We start from the raw sequence: 27,500 nt of genomic DNA, 5'->3' as shown, positions 1-27,500 counted from the left end.
CCATAGGCTTTACCTAGATCCACCATAGGTTTTACATAGATCCACCATGGGCTTTACATAGATCCTCCATGGGCTTTACCTAAATCCACCATGGGCTCTACCTAGATCCACCATAGGCTTTACATAGATCCACCATGGGCTTTACCTAGATCTACCATAGGCTTCACGTAGATCCCCCATGGGCTTTACCTAAATCCACCATGGGCTCTACCTAGATCCACCATAGGCTTTACATAGATCCACCATGGGCTTTACCTAGATCTACCATAGGCTTCACGTAGATCCCCCATGGGCTTTACCTAAATCCACCATGGGCTCTACCTAGATCCACCATAGGCTTTACATAGATCCACCATGGGCTTTACCTAGATCTACCATAGGCTTCACGTAGATCCCCCATGGGCTTTACCTAAATCCACCATGGGCTCTACCTAGATCCACCATAGGCTTTACATAGATCCACCATGGGCTTTACCTAGATCTACCATAGGCTTCACGTAGATCCCCCATGGGCTTTACCTAAATCCACCATGGGCTCTACCTAGATCCACCATAGGCTTTACATAGATCCACCATGGGCTTTACCTAGATCTACCATAGGCTTCACGTAGATCCCCCATGGGCTTTACCTAAATCCACCATAGGCTTTTCCTAGATCCAACCATAGGTTTTATATAGATCCACCATGGGCTTTACATAGATCCTCCATGGGCTTTACCTAAATCCACCATGGGCTCTACCTAGATCCACCATAGGCTTCACGTAGATCCACCATGGGCTTTACCTAAATCCACCATAGGCTTTACCTAGATCCACCATAGGTTTTATATAGATCCACCATGGGCTTTACATAGATCCTCCATGGGCTTTACCTAAATCCACCATGGGCTCTACCTAGATCCACCATAGGCTTTACATAGATCCACCATGGGCTTTACCTAGATCTACCATAGGCTTCACGTAGATCCTCCGTGGGCTTTACCTAAATCCACCATAAGCATTACCTAGATCCACCATAGGCTTTACATAGATCCACCATAGGCTTTACATAGATCCTCCATGGGCTTTACCTAAATCCACAATGGGCTCTACCTAGATCCACCATAGGCTTTACCTAGATCCACCATAGGCTTTACATAGATCCACCATGGGCTTTACCTAAATCTACCATGGGCTCTACCTAGATCCACCATACGCTTTACATAGATCCACCCTGGGCTTTACCTAGATCTACCATAGGCTTCACGTAGATCCTCCATGGGCTTTACCTAGATCCACGATAGGCTTTACCTAGATCCACCATAGGCTTTACATAGATCCATCATGGGCTTTACATAGATCCTCCATGGGCTTTACCTAAATCCACCATGGGTTCTATCTAGATCCACCATAGTCTTATTCCAGATCCACCAATGGCTTTACCTAGATCTACCATAGGCTTCACGTAGATCCTCCATGGGCTTTACCTAGATCCACCATAGGCTTTACCTAGATCCACCATAGGCTTTACATAGATCCACCATGGGCTTTACATAGATCCTCCATGGGTTTTCCCTAAATCCACCATGGGCTCTACCTTGATCCACCATAGAGTTTACATAGATCCACCATGGGCTTTACTTAGATCTACCATAGGCTTCACGTAGATCCTCCGTGGGCTTTACCTAAATCCACCATAGGCTTTACCTAGATCCACCATAGGCTTTACATAGATCCACAATGGGCTTTATCTAGATGTACCATAGGCTTCACGTAGATCCTCCATGGGCTTTACCTAGATCCACCATAGGCTTTACCTAGATCCACCAAGGCTTCACGTAGATCCACCATGGGTTCTACCTAGATCCACAGTGGGCTTTACCTAGATCCACCGTGGGCTTTAGCTAGATCCACCGTGGGCTTTAGCTAGATCCACCATGGGCTTTAACTAGATCCACCATGGGCTCTACCTAGATCCACCGTGGGCTCTACATATATCCACCGTGGGCTCTACCCAGATCCACCGTCGGCTTTAGCTAGATCCACCATTGGCTCTACCTAGATCCACAATGGGCTTTACCTAAATCCACCATAGGCTTTACCTAGATCCACCATAGGCTTTACCTAGATCCACCATGGGCTTTACATAGATCCTCCATGGGCTTTACCTAGATCCACCATGGGCTCTACCTAGATCCACCATAGGCTTTACATAGATCCACCATGGGCTTTATCTAGATGTACCATAGGCTTCACGTAGATCCTCCATGGGCTTTACCTAGATCCACCAAGGCTTCACGTAGATCCACCATGGGTTCTACCTAGATCCACAGTGGGCTTTACCTAGATCCACCGTGGGCTTTAGCTAGATCCACCGTGGGCTTTAGCTAGATCCACCGTGGGCTTTAGCTAGATCCACCATGGGCTCTACCTAGATCCACTGTGGGCTCTACATATATCCACCGTGGGCTCTACCTAGATCCACCGTGGGCTTTAGCTAGATCCACCGTTGGCTCTACCTAGATCCACAATGGGCTTTACCTAAATCCACCATAGGCTTTACCTAGATCCACCATAGGCTTTACCTAGATCCACCATGGGCTTTACCTAGATCCACAATGGGCTTTACCTAAATCCACCGTGGGCTTTACCTAGATCCACCATGGGCTTTAGCTAGATCCACCATGGGCTTTACCTAAATCCACCGTGGTGTCTATCTAGGTCCACCATGGGTTCTACCTAGATCCACCATGGGCACTACCTATATCCACCATGGGCTTTACCTAGATCTACCATAGTCTTATTCCAGATCTACCAATGGCTCTACCTAGATCCACCGTAAGCTTTAGCTAGATCCATGGTGGGCTTTACCCAGATCTACCATAGGCTTTACCTAGATCCACCATGGGCTTTACCTTATAATGATAATAATAATAATAATAATAATAATAATAATAATAATAATTAATAAACGTATAAAAACTGATCTCACCATCATCATCCACGAGCGAAGACGAGTGATGTGACAACCGGTATCTCTCCATGAACTCTAAATGTGGGTCGTCCGGCGGACACTCGTTCATGATGACGACTTCCACATCCTCTGATGCTGCTGCTGTGGTGGTCGTCGTCTTCATCTTAGCCGTGGAGATCCGTCTTCTCCCTCCTCCTGGTTTATCCCCGTTCAGAAAGTGTCTGTTAGCTGTGTCACCGTTATTCCTCATTTGGTCTTTGTCCTGGTGCTGCAGACTCCGCTGGTTACGGATACAGTGGTGTCTTATCGATAAGATAAGACATAATAGCACTGGAGATACAAAGAAAAAAAGGATGATATTAGATGACGTGAGGTGTATTCTTATAGTCGTGAGAATATCCAATAGCATATTCATTTGTAGTTTATTATGAGAGAAGGATTATTAAATGTAATAATTAGTAGTGTTGTGATGAAATCATTATAAATAGTAAGATTTTATGGAGAATACACTCATTCTTAAGAAAATAAAAGACGATGATGCTAAAGAGATTCAATTTTTTTTTTATCTCCACCATATTAGTTCAACGGTATAGCAGAGTCGGCTGCTCGAGTCAATTTTCTTTATTTGTATTTCTTACATCTCCGTACCTCAGTCCCATGACATTAACGAGTAAAATGTCACTTTCTCTATAAAGAAAATTATTTAATCAGATGGTCCTAGCAGTAACGACCCCACCAATATACCTCCTCACGACATCCATTTATCTTATCTGCTGACGCCCCACACTCCTTATCACTTGCATGTTCTTTGCTCTTTTGATTGGTTCCATGTCCCCACGTCGTATTGCATGGCTATAGTATAGTATAGTATTGTTATTGCAAATATAATAGTAGTGTATTTCAGTGAACTTGGATGTAAAATGTCCAATCTATAGTTTTTTATAAGTATCAAATGTAACGCCCTCAGTATTATTTGAAGTTCTTGATTCTTTGAGGCAGGCCTTTCCTGCGTGGAGCTTAAAAGTCCCTGGTGCAAATCAAAATGATTTTCGTCAGGATCCTAAGCCCGACATGAAAGCCAATTTTAAGCTAATGGAATTTATAAGTTATAGCCTATCTTCGCATCTCTGCTCTATAGTATTTTCTCTATTCCAATCTGATATTGCAAAGGTTATAATGACTAGTCACATCCCTCCCGAAAACATTTTATTCTTTTATTTTTTATCGCCAGTATTTACTTTGATCATTTTTGGATTTTCCTTAGATTTAATATATATTATATATTATATGTGAGAAAGTATTGAGAAGAGTAAAACAGGAGAGATCACATCTATAAGTGATAAGGAGGAGGAAGGCGTCATTTCTGCGACATGTAATAAGAAGAGAAAAGATAGAACTTTTATGCCTTATTAGAAAGATAGAGGAGAAGAGCAAGAGGCCAAATAAAAAGGAAAAAGTTTTTGGACAGCTTACTGGATGATTTAAGTGAGAATGTAGCAGCTGGAGAATTTATGCAGAGAGCAAGAGACAGAACCCTGTGGAGGCAATAGACACCCCACGCCAAGGACATGGCACCAAGATAGATATATAGATAGATATTTTCCCTCCCCGAATTTATTCGAGTCAGCTCTGAAATAGTTCACTTTGACTCACTGGCCCGGTAAGTCTCCTCTTTTTTAATAGTAACAACATCCTGAAATAGAGAATTATAATTACCAATCACCAGCAGAGAGACTGTGACCGTGGCAATAAGGGCTTGGGCTGTGAATGTCCGGCTCCTGGTGTCCCATTTTCGAAACTGGCAGTTTTCTCCGAAGAATCGATTGTCGCATTGACAAAAGTACCCTGGTTGTAGGTTATGGCAGGTGCCTCCGTTCAGACAGGGATTCCAGAGGCATTCGTTTATGTCCCTGCATGCGTTACCAGTATACTGGAGACCATAGCCACAACTGAAAATTGGGGATATACTGTATATATATATATATATATATATATATATATATATATATATATATATATATATATATATATATATATATATATATATATATATACATACATACATACATATATACATACTGTATATATATATATATATATATATATATATATATATATATATATATATATATATATATTCATATATATTTACACATATAAAATGTTCTTCATATTCCCTCATCAACTCATAACCTATCTGAAACTCTCTTTTGTCTAGAGTGCTTTAGAATTCATCTAGATCTGCTTTATTCCAAGTAACATTTTGCTATGCTGGACGTAGATCGTAAAAGGTTGTTTTTATGTGTTATTTTGAAATGTTACGAAGACAGATGCTCTCAATAGTGTTGGTTATAATCCTTAATATTGTTATTACAAGTTTTTTTTATAATCTTCATATACATAAACGCACTTATACAATGATTACAATCTTACATTAAAAGTATAGCTTCTACTCTCTCTCTCTCTCTCTCTCTCTCTCTCTCTCTCTCTCTCTCTCTCCCATTACCTGCAGGATGGTTCAGGCCACGTAGGGCTGCAAGTGAGTGGAGCTTTGCAAGAGAAATTCTGACAAATGTCTGGGAGGACACAGCCGTGCAGAAGTCCCTCTTGGGTCGTAACCTGACCCCATTTGCTGTTATTGACACCAGGCGGTATAGGTATTCGATGACCCGAAATGCGAAGGTCATCAATGCATACTGTAAAGAGTCCATAAAAAATGGTTTCGAACGAGCATGTCACCGTATACAGGCATTTTAAATAGATTCATTAAACTTAAACAGTAGTGGTTTCTATTTGATGTGAGATGGTTTGAAAATTATGAAAAGATGGATTGCTTAGAATTTTTTTTTTAAACAATATTAATGAAAGATAGACAGAAAAAAAGTCGTCATACCATTTGCATGTGCTTAGAGTGGCAATTATTGATTACAACATTAGGTTGAAACGTTACACTGGCACTTGTGTTCTAGATAAGAGTAACCTTTAAAGTTGTGGATGTTGGGCATAGACATAGCAGGACTGATCAGAAAAGATAGAGAAGAGGCCATATATACTGTATATATATATATATATATATATATATATATATATATATATATATATATATATATATATATATATATATACACACAAACATATGCATGTAAATAAACAAGTTTATTTAAGTATATTTACTATTTTGTAAATGACACTGACTCTATCCTATTCAAAATATGTAATTTAGAGGTCGTTTTCATACCACATTATCACAATCTCTTACCTCCCTGTAAATCGTCATGCACTGCAATCAGCTTGGTACCCGTGTACTCGGGCATACCCCCAATGGTAATGCCATCATTTTTGTTCACTTCCAAGGGGACGGGCATCTCTCTGACCCAATCTTCATCCGCGTGAGTCACAAGGCTTGGGAAAGACTCGTTCTGTAGGAACCCGTCACCATCGTCAATGGAGATCTTCAGATTGTGGCCATATCGTTCTGCTCGAAGCAGGTGCCAGTTATTGTCCCCGATGACGAATCCTTCAATGCAAACAATTTGCAATTTCTCACCATTTCTGGATTCTTCGAGGCAGGCCTTTCCTGCGTGGAGCTTTTTTGTTGGAGTAAAATCAAGAAGTTTGAATAGATATCTATGAAAGTCGATTGAAATAATGATTGCTTATGTTAATCATAAATAAGGAATATAGAACTAGACTAGCTTAAGCACTACCCTCGCCATTTCTTGATTCTTAGAGACAGGCCTTTCCTGCTTGAAGCTTTAGTGTTGGAGTAATATCAAGGTGTTAGAAGAATGTTGAATAGATATCTAGGAAAGTTGATTAAAATAATGATTGGTTATGACCATGAATATACAAGTCATATAGAAACAGACTAGCTCAAGCGCTACCCAGACTAAAACAGTGTTTCTTCGTGTATTAGATTCCTCAATGCTTTATCTATCTATGAAGTAGGCAGCACTGAATTCTACATCAAAGTAGTCAAAATTGCTTATGTTAACCCTGAGGATAATTGAAACTATATTTATGTGTTTATAAATACCGGCCGAAACATGGATATCACAGGTTGTAAATCAACTGTGAAGTGAAACCAGGACTGGTTACCTGCACTGAGAGTGAATGCTGAACATGGCTGTCTGCCACATGTATGAGTAATCCCTCCGGCTGCCCTTGTGCCTTCATTCGAATTTGCAGCGTCAGCATGTAATGGGAAGGTGTGAAAGATAAGGCCACTTTGTAATATGAAGATGGACCTAGCGTTGCTGGTGTAGAAAGCGGTTGACACTCTGACCCCGTGAAACTCCCTTGGCAAATGCATCTCGGTTCTTGAAGCTCGTTTTGGCAGGCTTCCTGCAAACTGCAATCACTTGGCTCACCAACACAACCCTTTTCTTGTATTCGGCACCCTGGCGTACTGCCTTGACTGAATGGCGGTTCACCTAGGTCTAAGAGCTGCAAAGAATGTTTAAAGTTTTGATCTCATATTTATATTATAATGTATTCATAACTGAAGTCAACTTTTGGTGATTAAAATATCATGTGGTATTTTTCTGTTTCTTGTATTTTGGGGGTGGAAACAATGAAAATACATGAATTCATCAATAGAAATAGAAAATGTAGTAGTATGCACAGTTTCAATTAAAAAAAAAGCAAAATTACTGACATTCCATTACGCAATATATCGCAATATATACTCTAGTCACACATAAAAAACAGCATTGCTACATCTAGCCTTAAGAATTTATTTCTGCTCTCACCTCACCATTAATTGTAATATGTGACACACATCCATGTAGCGGCTGTGTAATTGGTCTTTCAGCCCACCCACGAGCCTGGTAATCACCATCATGGGCTAAGCCACCCACTTGAAGTGGACTTGATACAACCCATGATCCCAGGCGATTTGGGTGCGTCCATAAAGCTCTAGTGGCACAGTGGGTGTCGTTACTTTGGTGGTTCCAGCCCTGGCCACACGCATCAGTCACCATTGAAAGTCCCTTTTCCAAATGACAAAAGCAAAGCTGTTTACAACAGAGTCTAAAGTTATAAAAATCTAGAAAGATATGTTAAAGGTAAACCTGAAATCGCACAATTTTTCTTTCTTGATATTCAAATGTACTGACAGTTTTGTCAGATAGAAACTAATCTTAGCAGTATAATATTCTATAGTTAAGTACAATGACAATTATCAATATTTTTTCAGCAAAATTTTACAATAGAAAACTCTTAATAAAACAATATTTTCATGTGAATAAAAGAATTACCCAGTGATCACATCTGACGTGTATTGTATGCCAAAATCCATCATTTACTCGAGTACCAACTTGTAACTTTGCCCTGCCAGCCCAGCTATTGGTTACTAGTTCAGGGTAGCCATCAGACAGCTGGATGGCCAGGAAGGGTAGCTTTTCATCGCCGATTTCAATAGGCCCAGAGTAGAGCAGAAGTGCCTCCCTCTGCTGTGTCAGGATTTTCAAAGACATTGTGGATGGGAAACATGGTGGAATGGAAGGCAGCCATGACCATCCAGAACCCATGAAAGATCGGGAGAGAACTTTGCAGTTGAAACCGACTGAGCCTCCTGGACATATGCACCTGTCGTTACCCCAGATAGAAAGTCTTCAGTTACTAGTGGATTAGCCATGATCTAATTAAATCCATATATGGCAGTAAAGCCGAGTTTACACGATCGAAAGGTTCGTCGAACCCGATTGATGAACCTGTTTTCAAACGGTTCGAAGATGTGGAGTCAGCCACAAATACATAAGGTTTGTAGACAATGTCGCCCTGCCCACAAAATCAGGCGAGAACAGACTTTCTTCGAAACGTTCGACGAGCGTGTTCGACAACCAAATACCCCGTTCACACGTTCGAACATCACTTCAAACACTTGTCTGTCGAACCGTGTTCGACGAATTGTTCGACCGTGTAAATCCACCTTAAGACATTTTTAGCTTGTATCTCATGTATTTTGGATCAGGCACATTTTTGGGGGAAAGTTATTCAATCTTAGCAGTTAGTTGTCTTACCTTTTTCCGTCTGAGAACTGAACGCACCGGCCACCATTGAGACAGGAACCTGGCAAGCAAGCCTGCTCCTGACGGGGTTGAGACATTGAAGGACTCTTGCAGTCATAAAAGTGCTTGAGACGAGGCGTCACTAGCGAAGTGTTATTTGTATCTATGACCTAGAGACATGCTTTAATTAATATATGTAATTAATCTCCCTTTAATAATTAGATCCTTCCCCCTCTTCAGAATAGGTAGCTTTAATCTTAATGCAATTTACCTAAGAAAATACATTGTTTGATTACTCATTCTTAAGTAAATGATCAGTTAAAGAATGTAATGTTTTAATTAATATGTCAAGGCACTTCCCCAATTTTGGCGGGTAGCCGACATCAAACAAAGAAACAAAACGAGACCTTTAACCTCTCTCCGCTCCTCCCAGCCTGACGAGGGATTCAGCCGAATTTGGCTATTTCTGATGTTTAACACTTGTAAAAAAAATATCATTTAAACAAATTTGAAGTGAAAAACAATAGAAAACAGTCTCTGTGATGCTTCGAGACACCACCCATGAATCATGAACACATGTATAAACGAAGAAATATATATTATATAACTGTAGTTATGGATGCAATTCAGGTTTTTTTTATGCCTATATGAAAAATTGGAAGAACAATAGAAAACAGTCTCTGTGATGCTTCGAGACACCACCCATTAATCTTAAACACATTTATAAACGAAGAAATATATATTATATAAATGTAGTTATGAATGCAATTCAGGATTTTTTTATGCTTATCTGAAAAATGTGAAAAACAACAGAACGCAGTCTCTTTGATGCTTCGAGACACCACGAAGTATTCTTGAACACATATTTATCAGTATAGTGATGCCTGGTAATCTCTCCCAGGAATCCCTGCATTTATAGTCGCCGCAGAGATTCCGGGCGAAATAGGTCCCACCCCCCGATGACGTCATAGCCAATTTTGTGCGTACCTGTAGATGGATGACACTTGAAGACACTGATGCCATAGTGCTCGGGCCCCCGCTGGCGTCCGCTTTGTATCGCGCTGTGTAGAAGTCCGTGTTTACAAATCCTTCTTCTTCCTTCCCAGTTTTTCCTCCATTATCAGATTCTTTATCCCCGATTCTTCCAAAGGCGAACGCATTAATTTCTTGAATCTTCGAAATAGTTTTTTTCCGAGACTTCAGAGCACCAAGTTGATTTTTCCGTTGGCTGCGATGACGGTATTTGTTTTTCAGGCCTAAATAAATGTTGTCCATTCCTTCTATGGTGACGTTCAGTCCGGTCGATATTTCCAGCTGAGATAAAATTGAAAAACTTCACTTAATCAGTTTCCAAATGTAATATTTTCATTTTGTGATTTCCTTTAAATTAATAAACTTATGTGAATGCATTTCAAATACATATTAAATTTTTTTTTTGCGCAAGTCTTTCAACTGCGTTAAATTATTCATGCACCAGAAGCAAAATTCTTTTGCACATGTCATTTTATGTGAATTTTGTAATTAAACTTATCATAATCAAAGGCACGTGGTTACGAATTCAATTAGCATTGCTTCCAACTTATTTACGCGCATTGGGTTATCTGTAAGCAGTACCTGTGTTTGTGTACTCGTGTATGTATTGTATGGAGAGAGAGAGAGAGAGAGAGAGAGAGAGAGAGAGAGAGAGAGAGAGAGAGAGAGAGAGAGAGAGAATTATGTAAATTCAGTATAGGCTAATATGAATAAAGAGTTTTTTGCTTTTAAGCTTAATTGGCTTTCAAAATAAGCGGTGATTACATTTCTACACTTAAAAAAATACCCGTTATTTTAATCAGGAATTCTCCTTAAAAATATACTATTCTCAACCGTATTTCAGTGAAATACTAGCGACCGTATTTTTACCCTACTTTGTTCTTATCTTTTACGGGTTGGTGACCGTATTATCACTCCTTAGCGTCAATATATCCGTTTTCAAAACGCTAAATGCCTGGCAACATTCATTCAAGGATTTTTACCGTTTTTTTACGGCAAATTTTTAAGCGTACATGAAGTATTTAAAGGTGTTAATGACTATTTAAGCTAATTTTGAACAAAGTTAGGGAATGAGGAATATCTAGATCTTGACTTTTGACTGGATAAGATTCGTGTTAAAAAAGGAGGGGCATCATCTCAATGCATTGAAGTTTATGATATATTCATGGATTTTCCTGTTGCATGAAATGTATTCCAGTTGTGTTGAGTGTGTTTAGAGTTGCGGTGGCGTGGTGGTAGCGTCCTTGCCTGGTGATTGCCAGACTGGGGTTCGAGTCAAGCTAAAACTCGATAGTTCCTTTGGTAGGTGCAACCTCACCATCCTTGTGAGCTAAATGGGATGGGGGTGGGGGGGGGGTGTTTGGCGGAGCCTTTAGATCTATCTGGTGAATCATTAGCAGCCATTGCCTGGCCCTCCTTGGTACTAGGGTTATTTGGCCAGTCTCTAGGGCATTGTCCTACTTGATAGCGCAATGTCACTGTCCCTTGCCTCTGCCATTCATGAGTGGCCTTTTAACGCCTCACTATCCTTGTGAGGTAAGGATAGCGGGTTTGGGGGAGCCTTTAGGTCTACTTGCTGAATCATCAGCAGCCATTGCCTGACCCTCCTTGGTCCTAGCTTGGGTGGAGAGGGGTTTTATGCGCTGATCATATGTATTATGGTCAGTCTCCAGGGCATTGTCCTACTTGATAGGGCAATGCCACTGTCCCTTGCCTATGCCATTCATGAGCGGCCATTAAACCTTTAAAAGTTCTGAGGTTTTGTCAGTGGATGATCAAAAGCATAGTATGTTAATGAAAAAAATCTTTCCTCCCTGTAACTTTCATGAATATTTAGTGTTTGAACAGTGACTTTAGATGCTAACCGGTGTTTTCTTGAGTATTTAGTATTTTCTGTACAATAGTTATACGCCTGAAACGTCAACTATGACATTGTAAATAAACCCATCAAATATATGAGAACCTGTACAAAAGTGCAACATATAGCTGATTAGTTGAATCAAAACTCATGTTTTTTATTTTTTTTTATTTTTTTTTATGTGGAGGCAACGGTGACTTTACACTTTAACCGAAGTTTTCTTGAGTATTTAGTATTCTCTGTTTGTAGTTACGCCAAGTAATAAAGCCCGAAACATCAATTATGACATAGTAAATAAACTGACCAAAATTTACGAGAACCAATACTAAATGCAGCAAATAGCTTAATGGTCTAATCGAAACCCACCTGTTTCTTATGAAGGCTAAGCAGACCTTTGAGCTTCACAGGATTCATGAAGTCTCCTCCTGTCCTGTTTCTGACGGTGAGCCACACAGAAACGATAGGCGCAGACGGCGAAGGATCTCCCGAAGAAGAAGAAGAAGAAGAAGAAGCGAGAGTCTCCTGACTATGCTGCTGATGTCGAACGACCAAAGATGAAAACTTAGATTCCTCTGTTTTCTTGCGTTTGGTGTCTCTTTGACCTCTGTCGCCGCTGCCATAAACGCTGACGACCTCGGGTATATGTTCCTCTTTCCCAACTATGGCGAGGATTCCTTCTGTGAGTTTACCCAAGACGCCACCGCCCTCCTGAAGAGATGAAAAATGGCCTTGTGAATAAGAACATTGTTAAATTTTGTTGTTCAAGTTAAACGCATATGTGAGCACTCAATGAAGTCTGAATCATAATCATTCACGTTATTATTATTATTATTATTATTATTATTATTATTATTACTTGCTAAGCTACAACCCTAGTTGGAAAAGCTGTGTATGAAAGTCCACGCCAATTAATACATGTTAAGGTCAGGGTCAAGGTCGAACGAAAGGTCAAGAAATAAGTTGCTGCGGTGTAGGTCTGCGCTCTACTAAGCGTCCCTCTAATTATTATTATTAATATTATTATTATTATTATTATTATTATTATTATTATTATTATTTTTATTCCTTGCTAAGCTACAACCCTAGTTGGAAAAGCAGGATGCTATAAGCCCAGGGGCTTATATTTCATGGTATGGATGGTATACCATTATTGTGTCCCACAAAAATTCTGTCGTAAGGTCTGTGGAATATTGTTCGTATTATGAGGTAAAAGTGACGTCACCGGGATAAGATGTCAATATTATTTTAGCAATCGTATAAGTAGCAAGTGGCAGCTGATATACTTTCATCATTAAGAGTAGGAAAGTATACTTTTCTAACTTGAGAAAGTTCTATCTGGCATTTGAGTTACTCTATTAAACCTCCTTAGTGAAGTATTATGTCAAGAAATATTTTGCTTCACCTTTCCAAATAGGTTTGACATTCCACCTGAGGAGCTCAAGTCTCACAGTTGCAATATCATTAAAGATATCTTTCAATTTAGTGATTCTTGATAATCTTTATAGTCGCCGCACAGATTCCGCAAGATAAGCCCCACCCCCTGATGACGTCATAGCCAATCACGTATCCCACGTTAGAAGCAGTCACATGTTGATCCGGGAGACAACATGATTGGCTATGACGTCATCGGGGGGTGGGATTTATTTCGCCCGGAATCTCTGCGGCGATTTTAAATGCAGGGATTCCTGGAAGACACTACCAGGCATCACTATATTGAAAGACATCTTTAAAGATATTGCAACTGAATTAAGCTCCTCGGATGGAATATCAAAGCTATTTGGAAAGGTGAGACAAAAAAATTACTTGTTATAATACTTCACTAAGAAGGTTACTCTGAGTAACTGTCAAATGCCAGATTGCAATTTCTCTAGATAGTAAATAATAGTTTATTACTCTTTATGATGAAAGTGTATCAGCTGCTACTTGCCACTTTTACGACTGCTCAAAAATATTGACAAAGGTATATTTTTAGTAATTATTTAATTTTATTATAACCAAGACTTCAATACCATATAAATATGATATATGAAAACGCACTAAGAAATTTAATGTTGAATTAATAAAATGGATTATGCATTTATTTTTTTCCCTTTTTGAAATTCAACAAAATTTTGTACCTCGCACGCTTGCTTCTCCAAGCAAAGTGAACTCTTATGTTACAAATATTACATTTACAAACGCACCGGATTCACCAGAGCTCACAAATGCATTTCCTTACCACAGGATTCCAACCCTTAGTGATCTTATCTGGTGTAGCGGGGAAGAGAGTGATGGGAGCAGCATTCAGAAGCGTCCTGTATTCCAGAGTCTTGACTATGACAGTCACATTGGCGGGGACGCCCCTCTGCCTGGAAACTCTGTCGCTCACAGAAAATTCCAGGAGGTACCTGGAAGGCACGATTAAATCGTTCCACATTAAGAAGGATTAATGCTCAAGGTAAACAAGGGATTCAATGAATGTGTTTGTTGAATAGTTTTTCCTATATATCAAATGGTGCTCAAAATATTTGGAGATGACTATGGTTATTACTACAATGTTAAAAAAAAACCGTAATTTTAATCAAAAATTCTCAGTAAGAATACACTGTTCACAGCTGTATTTCTGTTAAATACAGGTGACCGTAATTCAAATTGCTTTTCTATTATATTTACGGGTTGGTGACCGTAATATCACTCCTTTACGTCAATATATCCGTTTTTAAAACGGTAAAAATCTTGGAATAAATATTGCCAGACATTTACCGTTTTTTAATGCCAATTTTTAACATTGTGTATTAAGAGGCCACAACCTACAGTATCATGGTATACAATATCATTTATTACAACCCAATTTTCATCTATGAGACGTTGTGGATGTAGCTACAACCTACAACATAATGGTCTACAATATATTTTATTACAACCCAATTTTCATCTATGAGACGTTGTAGATGTAACACACATGAGCTTCCACACTAAATGTATGGAAAGAGAGGAGCCAAAGTGGTCCCCTTAGAATTCCTATTAGTTTGTAACCGGGGGTTATTGTGGTCTTTTGTTCAGACCATGTTCAGCAAATAACCAATGGTTTGATTTCTTGATGAAGAGAAGGCATAGAATTATGTTATCTACATAATTAAGTGAAATGTTTATAAAGTAGTATACATCAAGGCACGCCTTCCAACATTTGTTTACTGGGAATCTCTTTCTGCAAGTTAATTCCCACATTCTTCTCTCCCTTCTTCCGTTCTGTGTTCTTCTAACTTGGCAAGGTGAAAGCATTATATTTTGTGCGTTCCTTTGGCAATTATTATCCAGATTATCAAAAGCAGAAAGAAATCAAAGGTTACCTAAGAATAACTGATAGCTATATTATTATTATTATTATTATTATTATTATTATTATTATTATTAGCTAAGCCACAACCCTAGTTGGGAATGCAGGATACTATAAGTCCAAGGGCCCCAACAGGTAAAAATAGCCCATTGAGGAAAGGAAACGAGAAAATAAGTAAACCCTATGAGAAACAATGCACAATTCGAATAAAATATTTTGGGAATAGTAACATCAAAACAGATCTTTTCATATATGTAAATGTTGTAGTGGCTATGCAAAAAGTACATTTGGTGTTGTAAAAAGTGATTGTAACCTTTGGGTTAACATTTCAAATCAAGCAAACAATCCATCAACTTGAACTCACCTTCCCTCTCTGACCTGGCTAGAAGCGTAGATTGTGCCATCCTGCTGGTCCAACGTGAAGAGTGGATGGCCGGACGTCGCCCACTCGAAGGTCTTGTCCTTCAGGTCCCAGTCGTCGGGGTCTTCTACGAAGACTCGGCCCAAGGGCACATTCATCCTCCCTCCTCTATCCTGAGGGAAAGCAATTCAGTTTCTATTTATTATTGTGTGCCATCTTTTCCAAATGGTGTAAGACAAAAATAAATATTTGTGAATCATCTTATATTATATTGTATGATATTTTTTCCTGGGGTTACAATAATGTATTTCTGTTACTTTTTATTATCCTCTATCCCAAAGGAACAACTTGGGTTGAATTTTCTTTTTAGGGCTTCCTTGTATTACAGCATAGTAAGAAGTGAGCGCGATCCTGTATTTTAATTGTATTGCAAGATTATACAGTTGTTGAAATCATTTGAATGCAACGCCCTTTTTACGAGAATGCGTCTCCATGAGCTCTTTAATATCAACCAATACACCAGAAAGAAAACAGAAAAATACCAAAGGTTTAAAGGCCGCTCATGAATGGCAGAGGCAATGGACAGTCACATTGCCCTAGCAAGCAAGATAATGCCGTAGAGACTGACTATATATCGTATGATCAGCACCCAAGCCCCCTCTCCAACCAAGCTAGGACCTGGGAGGGGCAGGTAATGGGTGCTGATGATTCATCATGAACACCTATAGGCTCCCTCAAACCCTACATCCTTAGCTCAGAAGGATGGTGAGGTTGCAGACGCTAAAGAAACCAACAAGTTTGAGCGGGACTTGAACCTCCATCTGGAGATCAGTAGGTACAGACGTTACCAATAAGGCCCCATAACCTTTAAAACTCCACTAAACCTTTGGGCAGGTTGTTCTGTCTCACCTGAATCTTGTAGAGGTAGATGGTCTTCCTCCCGGGCTTCATGGGGTTGTCATTGAGGTCATCCACCACCACCGTGACCGTGTGAGCGTTGCTCAACCCTCTGGCATCCGTCAGCTTCACCCGAATGTCCAGCTGCTGATGCTCCTCTCGGTCGATCGGTTTTCTCGTCCACAGCGTGGCCGCCCCTCTCCCGCTGTCCAGTTCTGGATGGGATGTTTCAGTATATGTGTTTGTGTGTATGTATATATGGATGAGGGTTTATGGAAGTGTATTCGAATGAGTTGTTATTGTATGTGGAGAAATTGATAATTGGATTAGGAAAATAATAAATATTGAATATTATAGACAAATAATCTATGTATTTGATGTGGAGATATGAAAACGTGAATCATCATTGTTTAAATATTGTATGAATCATTAGTATCTTGATATTATTACAATATTCTTTTTGAATAAATTCCAATACTTTCAACTGAGCATTATTTTACAAATGTTACTTTTTGATGCGTTTAAGAAATATATTGATGATACTGTATATTTACAGTCCATTAGTTCAAGTAGATTAGTTAACAAATGCATTGTAGCAAAATCAAACTTACTTTTGCTAAATTGCAGATCAATGAGTTCTTGGATATATTTTGGATTCATCGGTGCAAAAGAAATATTGAAGGGCGGACCATTCCCTAAGGACCACTTGTCCTCGTCGTAAGCCCTCAGGAGACCCAGCCTCGTAGGAGGCGCTCCCTCCTGTATATGGAAGACTGTTGGTGGGAGGAGGTAAGGCGGGCTGTCGTTCACATCCAAAACAGACAGACTAAGGGTAGCCGTTGATGTTAAAGGAGGCTGGCCACGATCAACGCCCAATATATTAATGATGGGCGCATCTACCTTCAGGGACTCCCTGTCGAAGGAATCCGTTTTAATCCTGACGACGCCTTCGTCGTCGATCTCAAGGACGTCTTCGAGGTTAGTGATTTTGTAGTTGATCAAGCCGTTCTCGCCCTTTCAGCGTCGGTGATTTGGAGTAGGAGGTAAGCAGGGTTTAAACTTAAGAATATGGCCATTACCTTAGATGCTGCTGTTTTTTACCTTAGATTACCTTAAAACTTTTCCAATTTCCTTATATTTGAAGCTAGTAAAACCGAAACTACCTTAAAAATTACCTTAAAACCATGCAAATTACCTCAAATTAAGGAAATTGCCCGAAAAGTTTAAACCCTGAAGGTAAATATACTAATTCGCTCTTCTCATAATGGACATCTTAATGATTAAGGATGATATAATATGTTGTCTATTGTTAAACCCAGTCCCTTTGATTATCTGGAGCTTAATTGACCAGAAAATCAAGAACAGCTCATGAGTTTATATATCGTCTATCTATATATCAAGGCACTTCTCCCAATTTTGGGTAGTAGCCCACATAAAAAAAGAGGGTGGAGGAGATCTTTCCTCTCTACGCTCCTCCCAGCCTGACGAGGAGTGTGACCTCATTGTGAAGTCTTCTACTCTCTTTAGTAGAAATTTAATTATCTTACGTCGCACTGAAGGATATTTTCCATTCCTTCTTTATGACCAATATATATATGTATGTATATAAATATATATATAAATACTGTATATATATATATATATATATATATATATACATACATATGTATATGTATATATATATAAATATATATATGTATGTGTATGTATATATATATATATATATATATGTATATATATGTGATCTACAGTATATATGTATATATATATATATATATATGTGTGTGTGTGTGTGTGTGTGTGTGTGATCTACAGTATATATGTATATATATATATATATATATATATATATATATGTGTGTATATACTGTATATATATATATGTGTGTATATATATTTATATATGTATATATATATGTATATATATGATCTACAGTATATATATATATATATATATATATATATATATATATATACACAAACACACACACATATTTATGTTTAAATGTATATATGTATATATATATTCACGCCATTCGATTCAAGTTATTACAAATTACGAAGCAGCATCACAAAAATCCGGTTCTAATCGCTAAAGAGAAATGTATGGCATCTCATCTCACCCACATGAAGAGATGGAAAGACAGCCTTGTTTGAGCTAAAGAAATTGCTTCCCTTCAAACACCGGATCGATGGAGTTCGAGTGTGTTATGAAGTTTGTTTGTTTGAGCTCGTATCGATGCTGAGACTCAAACAAGTTAATGTTGACCGTGTGTTTGAAGTGATGATGGGATTACGTAATGTTTTGTTTATTTTTGGTATGGAAAATAACTATGGTTATTTTTTTTTTTTTTTGGTTTTATAACTTTGTGATTTATAATAATAATAATAATAATAATAATAATAATAATAATACTTATAATATTCGTAATAATAATACTTCTAATAATAATAATTATTATAATAATCAGGAAAATGATAATAATAATAATAATAATAATAATAGTAATAATAATAATAATGCTTATGATATTAATAATAATAATAATAATAATAATAATAATAATAATAATAATAATAACAATGATAATAATTATTATTATAATAACCAGGATAATAATTATAATAATAATAATAATAATAATAATAATAATAATAATAATAATAATAATAATAATGATAATAATAATAATAATAATAATCAGTAGTTTAAAAATGACTTCTATGTGTTTTTATATAGAAAGGAGGGTTAAGATAGGAATATCCTTTGTTGCGTATAGCTTACATAACTTGGCATGATAGTATTGTTCAATAAATGTAATTATGAAAATAATTTCTTCATTATTATTATTATTATTATTATTAATATTATTATTATTATTATTATTATTATTATTATTATCATTATTATTATTATTATTATTTTTGACATAATCGTAGTGGTGAATGAGTGATAATCTTTATGAACTGATAGGTCTCATACAGGATTCAATACGTAATCACCACTCAAAAAATTCGTATAAATTTATATCCATATTTATTCAATAGTATTAACTTGTGATACAAATCTTCATGAGGTCCAGCACTGTTTTTATTTTCCTTCAAATCTAAAGCAATTAAAAAACCTGCTTTTCGGCAAACATGAAAGTAAACATAATGTTTTCGGATTTTTCATCACCTCTCTTGACAATGGATCCTCGGAGGGTGATAAAAAAACTTTTTTCTTATTCTTCTTGCAAAGACTGACGGCAAGGGTTCTCTCGTAATGCAGAAAATTCAGAATTTTTAAATTTTGCAAGATATTATGATGAAGGAAATAATATTATTTATCATTAATATTACTAGCTGAGCTACCTAATTGGAAAAGTAGGATGCTATAATCCCAAGGGCTCCATTAGGGAAAAATAGCACCGGAAGGAAAGGAAACATGGTAATAAATAAATTACAAGACAGGTAATGAACAAGTAAAATAAAATATTTTGAGAACAGCAACAACATTAAAATAGATCTTTTATATACAAGCTATAAGAACTTCAAAAACAAAAACAAGAGGAAAAGAAATATGATAGAATAGTGTGCCCTAGTGTACCCTCAATCAAGAGAACTGTAACCCAAGACAGTGGAAGACCATGGTACAGAGGCTATGGCAATACCCTAGACTAGAGAACAATGGTTTGATTTTGGAGTGTCCGTCTCCTAGAAGAGCTGCTTGCCATAGCTAAAGAGTCTCTTAAAGGTGTAATGGCCTCTCATAGATAGCAGAGACAGGAGTTAGTGACATTGCCCTAGCAAGCAGGACAATGCCCTAGAGACTGACCATATATACATATGATCAGCACCGAGATCCCCACTCTATTCAAGCTAGGACCAGGGAAGGCCAGGCAATGGCTCCTGATAACTCGGCAGATAGTCATAGAGGCTCCATCAAAGCCCCCATCCTTAGCTCACAAGGATTGCGATGTTGCAACGACCGAAGGAACTAACAAGTTTGAGTGGGACTCGAACCCTAGTCTGCCGATTACCAGGCAAGGAAGTTTACCACTTTGGCCACAAAAACCCTTATTATTATTATTATTATTATTATTATTATTATTATTATTAAGCTACAACCCTAGTTGGAAAAGCAGAATGCTATAAGCCCAGGGGCCCCAACAGGGAAAATAGCCCAGTGAGGAAAGGAAACAAGGAAAAATAGAATATTTTAAGGACAGTAACAACATTGAAATAAATAATTCCTATATAAACTATAAAAACTTTAACAAAACAAGAGGAAGAGAAATTAGATAGAATAATGTGCCCGAGTGTACCCTCAAGCAAGAGAACTCTAACCCAAGACAGTGGAAGACCATGGTACAGAGGCTATGGCAATACCCTAGACTAGAGAACAATGGTTTGATTTTGGAGTGTCCTTCTCCTAGAAGAGCTGCTTACCATAGCTAAAGAGTCTCTTCTACCCTTACCAAGAGGAAAGTAGCTACTGAGCAATTGCAGTACAGTAGTTAACCCCTTGGGTGAAGAAAAATTGTTTACTAATCTCAGTGTTGTCGGGTGAATGAGGACAGAGGAGAATCTTTAAAGTATAGGCCAGACTATTCGGTATATGTATAGGCAAAGGGAAAGAACCGTAACCAGATAGAAGGATCCAATGTAGTACTGTCTGGCCAGTCAAAGGACCCCATAACTCTCTTGTGGTAGTATCTCAACGGGCGGTTGGTGCCCAGGCCAACCTACTACCTATAACACAAACGAAATGCTCAGAGTCTGTCAATGCACAACATATTTTAGAACAAAGTCGTTTCTCTTAATATATTCAAGGGCATGATGTTTGCGCCGGTCTGAGAATGTAGCTCTTCCATATTTTTTCTTATGAATAAACTAAAGAACTAATATGTATGCAGAGGGGAAGATCCTCGACATCAAAGTGGAGCGAAATATCAAAATAAATGGTCCCTATGTTTTTACTGGAAGAGGAGTCTTTTTTTTATTCCTGTTATCAACACACCCGACTCGTTTTTTTTTTCTTTTTTTTTTGTATAAAACACCGAATTTGAAACTATATATTTCAATTGTTTTCGTGACTGCGTGAAAATATGAACTTGGGTTCAAAAACTGTGATCAAATTTATTAGAGCAATCAATCTTCTCACATGATTGATATTTATTCCATTATTATTATTATTATTATTATTATTATTATTATTATTATTACTAGCCAAGCTACAACCCTAGTTGGAAAAGCAAGATGCTATAAGCCCAAGGGCTCCAATAGGGAAAAATAGTTCAGTGAGGAAAGGAAATAAGGAAATAAATAAATGATGAGAATAAATTAACAATAAATCATTCTAAAAAAAAGTAACAACGTCAAAACAGATATGTCCTATATAAACTATCAACTAACATCTGTTGTACTGTAAAAAATCAATAGAAAACTCTCACCTTATCAAGATCATGGGCATGAAAAGTGCCCAGTATAGTTCCTTTAGGGGTATTCTCCATGATCGAAATCTGGGCATGCGTGGTGTCAAACGTCGGGGCATTGTCATTTACGTCTAGTATTTGCACTTTTACCCATGCTGTGTCCACGTGGGCAGGGTTCGTCCAGCCATCTTTTCCCTTTGCAGAAAAAATTAGGTTTTTCTTTAATGGAATGATGAATTAAGTACAGAAGGTCTTTAACTTACGAACATTCGACTTCAACTTACGAACATTCGTATTCAACTTACGAACATTATTCGTATTCAACTTACGAACATTCGACTTCAACTTACGAACATTCGACTTCAACTTACGAACATTCGACTTCAACTTACGAACATTCGACTTCAACTTACGAACATTCGACTTCAACTTACGAACATTCGACTTCAACTTACGAACATTCGAATTCAACTTACGAAAATAACAAAAATAAGATAAAGAGATACTGTAATAAAACAATATTATATATCATTTAATGCAGTAATCAAAACAACACTTCTAACAACTTGATATCTATTTCATATGAAATCCGACTATTTCTTGACTTTTGTAGCTGCATATCATAGGCTTGGTATTCATGTTAGGCCTACCTAAGGCCAACATTTAAATAAATTGCTCTTACAAACAATTCGACTGACAAACAGCCTCTTGGCAACAGTTAAGTTTATAAGCTGAGGACATTCTGTACATGGATGTATTATTTTTGTTCGGTCACTTGAAAGTGGGTGGAGTCATAATCACTATTTGATTAATAAAACAAACTTCCACGGCCTATAATAAGGGAAAAATATCTCCCTTTATAGAAAAAATAAGTTTATAATGGAATGATGAATTAAGTACATGAATGTATTATTTTTGTTCGATCACTGGAAAGTGGGTGAAGTCATAATCACTATTTGATTAATAAAACAAACTTCCACGGCCTAGAATAAGGGAAAAATATCTCCTTAACTAAAAAAAATTAAGTTTTTAAATGGAAAGATAAATTAAGTACATAAATGTATTATTTTTGTTCGGTCACTGGAAAGTGGGTGAAATCATAATCATTATTTTATTTATATAAGAAACCTCCACGCCCTAGAATAAGGAAAAAGATATCTCCCTTTACAGAAAAAAAATAAGTTTTTAAATGGAATGATAAATTAAGTACAATAATGTATTTGAAGAATAAAAAACCTTCACCCCCTAGAATAAGGCACAAAATATCTCACTTTAGAAAAAAAATTAAGTTTTTATATGGAGTGATAAATAAAAAAACCTCCACATCCTAAAATAATGAAATGCATATATATTCTTATATTTCTTGACTTTTTGCCTCATTTAAGATGAGGATTATACACGTCGCCATTTTTGTTAATTTCAAAACATTGATAACTAAATGGTATCAGTTTCTCTCCAAAGGTGTGAGATTACAGCTCTATTCTGTGGGGCAATATATTGACATGGAAATATAAAGAAGGGTTAGATGTATAATATCAGAAAAGTTTTAAGCTATAAAGTACAAGCAAACTTTTTTGGTAGAAGGGAAATCATGTAACAACAGATGTAACTCGTGAATTTAACATTTTTAAAGTAAATTATTCATTGGTGATAAGTATGGATTATATCAGAAAATATTGTACTAAAAAAAAGTATAAGCAAACTTTTCTGGTACAAGGGAAATCATGTAACAACAGCTGTAACTCGTGAATTTAAAATTTTTAAAGTAAATTATTCATAGGTGATAAGTATGGATTACATCGGAAAATATTGAAGTTGAAAAAATACAAGTAAGGTTTTCTGGTACAAGGAAAATATTTTTAAAGCAAAAGTATTCTTAAGTGATAAGTATTGTTTATAACAGAAAAAATTTAAGTTTAAAATAAAGTACAAGCAAAGTTATCTGGTACAAGAGAGATCATGTAACATATGTAACTCGTGAATTTAATATTTTTAAAGCAAATTATTCGTAAGTGATAGGTATGGTTTATATAAGAAAAAATTGAAGTTGAAAGATTTACAAGCAACTTTTCTAGTACAAAGGAAATCAAGTAAGAACAGGTGTAACTCATGAATTCAATATTTATAAAGCTAATTATTCATAAGTGATAAGTATGGCAAAGAAGGTGAGATTACTTGTAAAAGAGAAAGGACTAATTATCATGAACCTAAGTTAAATGATCAACTTACCATGTCAGTTACTTGTATCTTGAATGCCAGTTCACGGCGATGCAGCGGGTTTTCATAATCGAGCGGTCGCCGGGCGTACAGTTGACCTACTCTGCCCTCTGACCTTACGTCGAAGTAGTCCCAGCCCAAGCCGCTTCTTTCTATTATCTACAGAAAAGAAGTCTTTCCTTGTGAACAATCTTCTTCTGTGCTTCTCAAGGCAAAACATATTTGAGTATGTACATTGGCTAATGTTGAAATTGTTTTTGTACCCACAGTGGCTTGTTAAAAATATTTTACGTACTGTAGGTAGTACATTTGTATATTATACGTTATTATCCCCTTTTGGATGACACACGATACCTATGTATCCTTTTCACTTTTGGTACAGCCCACTACATCCGTCTAATTACTAAATTTATAGGGTTTGTAGATATAGACACCATGTGATTAATTTCCGTCAGACTCGCAGGTCATTTTCTATCCCAGCGAAGTTCCATAAAATAAGTTAAAAATTTCCCCATGAAATCTAATCCAACCATCTTCATATCTTCGGGAAGTAGGATTGAATAAGAAAACGAGTGAAATTTTTGAAAAAACCAGACTTATAGTCGGCGCAAAGATTCCAGACAAAATAAGCCCCACCCCCCTTATGACGTCATAACCAATCATATTGTCTCCCACGTTAGCAGTGGTCACAATACCTCCCTTTGCGAATATCAAACTATACTAACTTATAATCACTTTAAGGGGATGTGTTATGACCGCTGTTAACGTGGGAGACAACATGATTAATTATGACATCATCAGGGGGTGTGGCCTATTTTGCCCAGAATCTCTGGCATCTATAACTATCCATAACCTGAACTAAACTAACATATAATAGGGCGTCAAGTTTTATTGTCATCATATACTGGTCATTTGACTGGGCACCATTAGAAAACACGATGCTTGTGCGGTTAAAGATGTCTGTTGAAGAGTAGTTCGAGTTGATTTTAAGAGGGAAAAATATTATTTTTTTCAAAGACAGTTCATCGAGCAAAGACTTGTCAAAGCCGTTTTCCTCTGTATATGAAATTGATCGGACAAAGGCGAATCTACACTGTTATACTGATACAGATTCTTCTCATCCTTAACTTGAGCATCTAAAGCATTAGTCTCTATTATATATATGTATATGCACATATATATATATATATATATATATATATATATATATATATATATATATATATATATATATATATATATATATACGTAAGTATGTATGAGTATTGGTATGTATAGATCTATATTCATAAGTACAGATATATATTTATATACATATGTATATACATACATATATATGTATATGTATATATACATACTGTATATTATATATATATATATATATATATATATATATATATATATATATGTATGTATATATATAAGTATATATATGTGTATATATGTGTGTATATATATAATATATATATATATATATATATATATGTGTGTGTGTGTGTGTGTGTGTCTGTGTGTATGTGTGTGTATCTGTATCATAATGTAAATTCATCTATTTTATTTGTATTCAACATATTGCGTTTTCATAAGGCATAAACCCACATCATGATAATAAAGAGCAAACATCACGAATAAAAATGCTAGTGACTCTACAAATGGCTTTTTAATCAAGGAAAGATAATGAAAGATAATGAAATTGCTTTTTTGTTTGACATTCACATTCATTTAACGTTTAGTTTAGTAGGAAATGAGGAGAACAATATTAAATATCCTTTTTTTTTTCTTGTATTTTATTGTTCTTAATAACCTATGGCCTCTGCATAATATTGAAAAAGAATTGATTAAATATGTCATTTTTTTCATATTTCATCATTGTGTAGTTTCGAGAAACAAACTCTTGAAGTTTTATGAGGTGAATTTCAGCCTTATTGAAATGTACGGTCATTATTTAAACTGGGCCCCATAAGGCACTAGAAGAGTTGGAAGACCCAGGCCTACATGGCTGAGGACTATGAAACGTGAAGTAGGGGATAATGAATTAAGAAGTATTGATTTAAAAGCTCAAGATAGGGACGACTGGCGATATCTAACTAAGGCCATTTGCGTCAATAGGCTTACGAGAATGTGATGATGATGATATGAAATATATATATATATATATATATATATATATATATATGTGTGTGTGTGTGTGTGTATGTATATATATATATATATATATATATATATATATATATATATATATATACATATATATACATACATACACACACATATATATATATATATATATATATATATATATATATATATATATTCTGACTTTCGATGAATCCCTGAACGCCAACAATCAATTCATATTATATTTCCTATGCAAATATATCCTTTTAGAAATCCATTTTCAATAAAGCGAAATAGGAAATATGAATAAGAAAAGACAATATCAGTTCCATTGATGATATTTTGATGAAATGTTCAATGTAAGAGGATTTGTATGTAAATTAGGGCCCGTAGAAGCAGCTTTTCATTTGTGACTTTTTGCCTTTAGTGAGAATTTCTGACCTGGATGGTTATTGGAAAAAGTTTTTTTTTTTTTTCACTGTCTTTGGGTAGAGTTCTGTTGCTTGAGTGTACATTCGGGCACAGTATTTTATCTTATTTCTCTTCTTGTTTTTTTTTTTTTAGTTTTTATAGATTTTAAATCAAAGATTTATTGTAATATTGTACATATGAAAGATTTATTTTAATGGTGTTACTGTTCTTCAGATATTTGATTTTAATTGTTAATTACTTCTCTTGTAGTTTCCTGCTTTTCCAACTAGGGTTGTAGCTTATCAAGTAATAATAATCGTATCAGAAAATATATGAAAGATTTATTTTAATCTTGTCATTGTTCTTAAACTTCTCTTGTATTTTTTCCTTATTTCCTTTCCTTGCTGGGCTATTTCTCCCTGTTGGAACCCTTGGGCTTATAGCATCCTGCTTTTTCAACGAGATTTGTGGCTTAGCAAGTAATAATAATAATGATAATAATAATAATAATAATAATAATAATAATAATAATAATAATAATAATAATAATAATAATAATGATGATGATGATAATAATGATTTCTCTTTATTGGATTCATGGCGTTTAGCTTTTACGAACTATTGTCTGTTAAAATTTGTACGTGATTTAATACTCAATTAGATTCCATTAAGTTATATGTTCATCTAATCTGTTCAATATTCTTCAGATTCCTCTTATTAAATTGTCTTTAATTACCGGAATTATTATTATTATTGTTATTATTATTATTATTATTATTATTATTATCATTATTATTATTATTATTATTAGCACCTAAGCTACAACCCTAGTTGGAAAAGCAGGATGCTATAAGCCCAAGGGCCCACCAGGGAAAAATAGCCCAGTGAGGAAAGGAAATAATGAGATAA

General features: G+C 36.2%; 1 protein-coding gene across 1 annotated transcript in view; it reads right to left on the bottom strand.

Annotated features, from left to right (window-relative positions):
• Positions 1–27,500, bottom strand: part of LOC137640516 (putative neural-cadherin 2) — a 41,212-nt gene that overhangs the window by 3,019 nt on the left and 10,693 nt on the right. Inside the window, exons 4-19 of the mRNA XM_068373041.1 lie at positions 24,075–24,221; positions 21,864–22,040; positions 17,040–17,442; positions 16,441–16,643; positions 15,535–15,704; positions 14,073–14,241; positions 12,221–12,562; positions 9,952–10,278; positions 8,977–9,134; positions 8,212–8,542; positions 7,705–7,944; positions 7,052–7,399; positions 6,213–6,540; positions 5,460–5,649; positions 4,670–4,902; positions 2,972–3,283 (exon numbers count right to left, since the gene is read on the bottom strand). Of these exons, the coding sequence (XP_068229142.1) occupies positions 2,972–3,283; positions 4,670–4,902; positions 5,460–5,649; positions 6,213–6,540; positions 7,052–7,399; positions 7,705–7,944; positions 8,212–8,542; positions 8,977–9,134; positions 9,952–10,278; positions 12,221–12,562; positions 14,073–14,241; positions 15,535–15,704; positions 16,441–16,643; positions 17,040–17,442; positions 21,864–22,040; positions 24,075–24,221 (4,078 nt within the window). The remainder of the gene's footprint in view (positions 1–2,971; positions 3,284–4,669; positions 4,903–5,459; positions 5,650–6,212; positions 6,541–7,051; positions 7,400–7,704; positions 7,945–8,211; positions 8,543–8,976; positions 9,135–9,951; positions 10,279–12,220; positions 12,563–14,072; positions 14,242–15,534; positions 15,705–16,440; positions 16,644–17,039; positions 17,443–21,863; positions 22,041–24,074; positions 24,222–27,500) is intronic.

The sequence above is a fragment of the Palaemon carinicauda genome, chromosome 5 (genome assembly GCF_036898095.1).
Source record: "Palaemon carinicauda isolate YSFRI2023 chromosome 5, ASM3689809v2, whole genome shotgun sequence".
NCBI lineage: Eukaryota > Metazoa > Arthropoda > Malacostraca > Decapoda > Palaemonidae > Palaemon > Palaemon carinicauda.
Note: the sequence above shows the minus strand (reverse complement) of the source record. Positions and strands in the feature narration are given on the sequence as shown.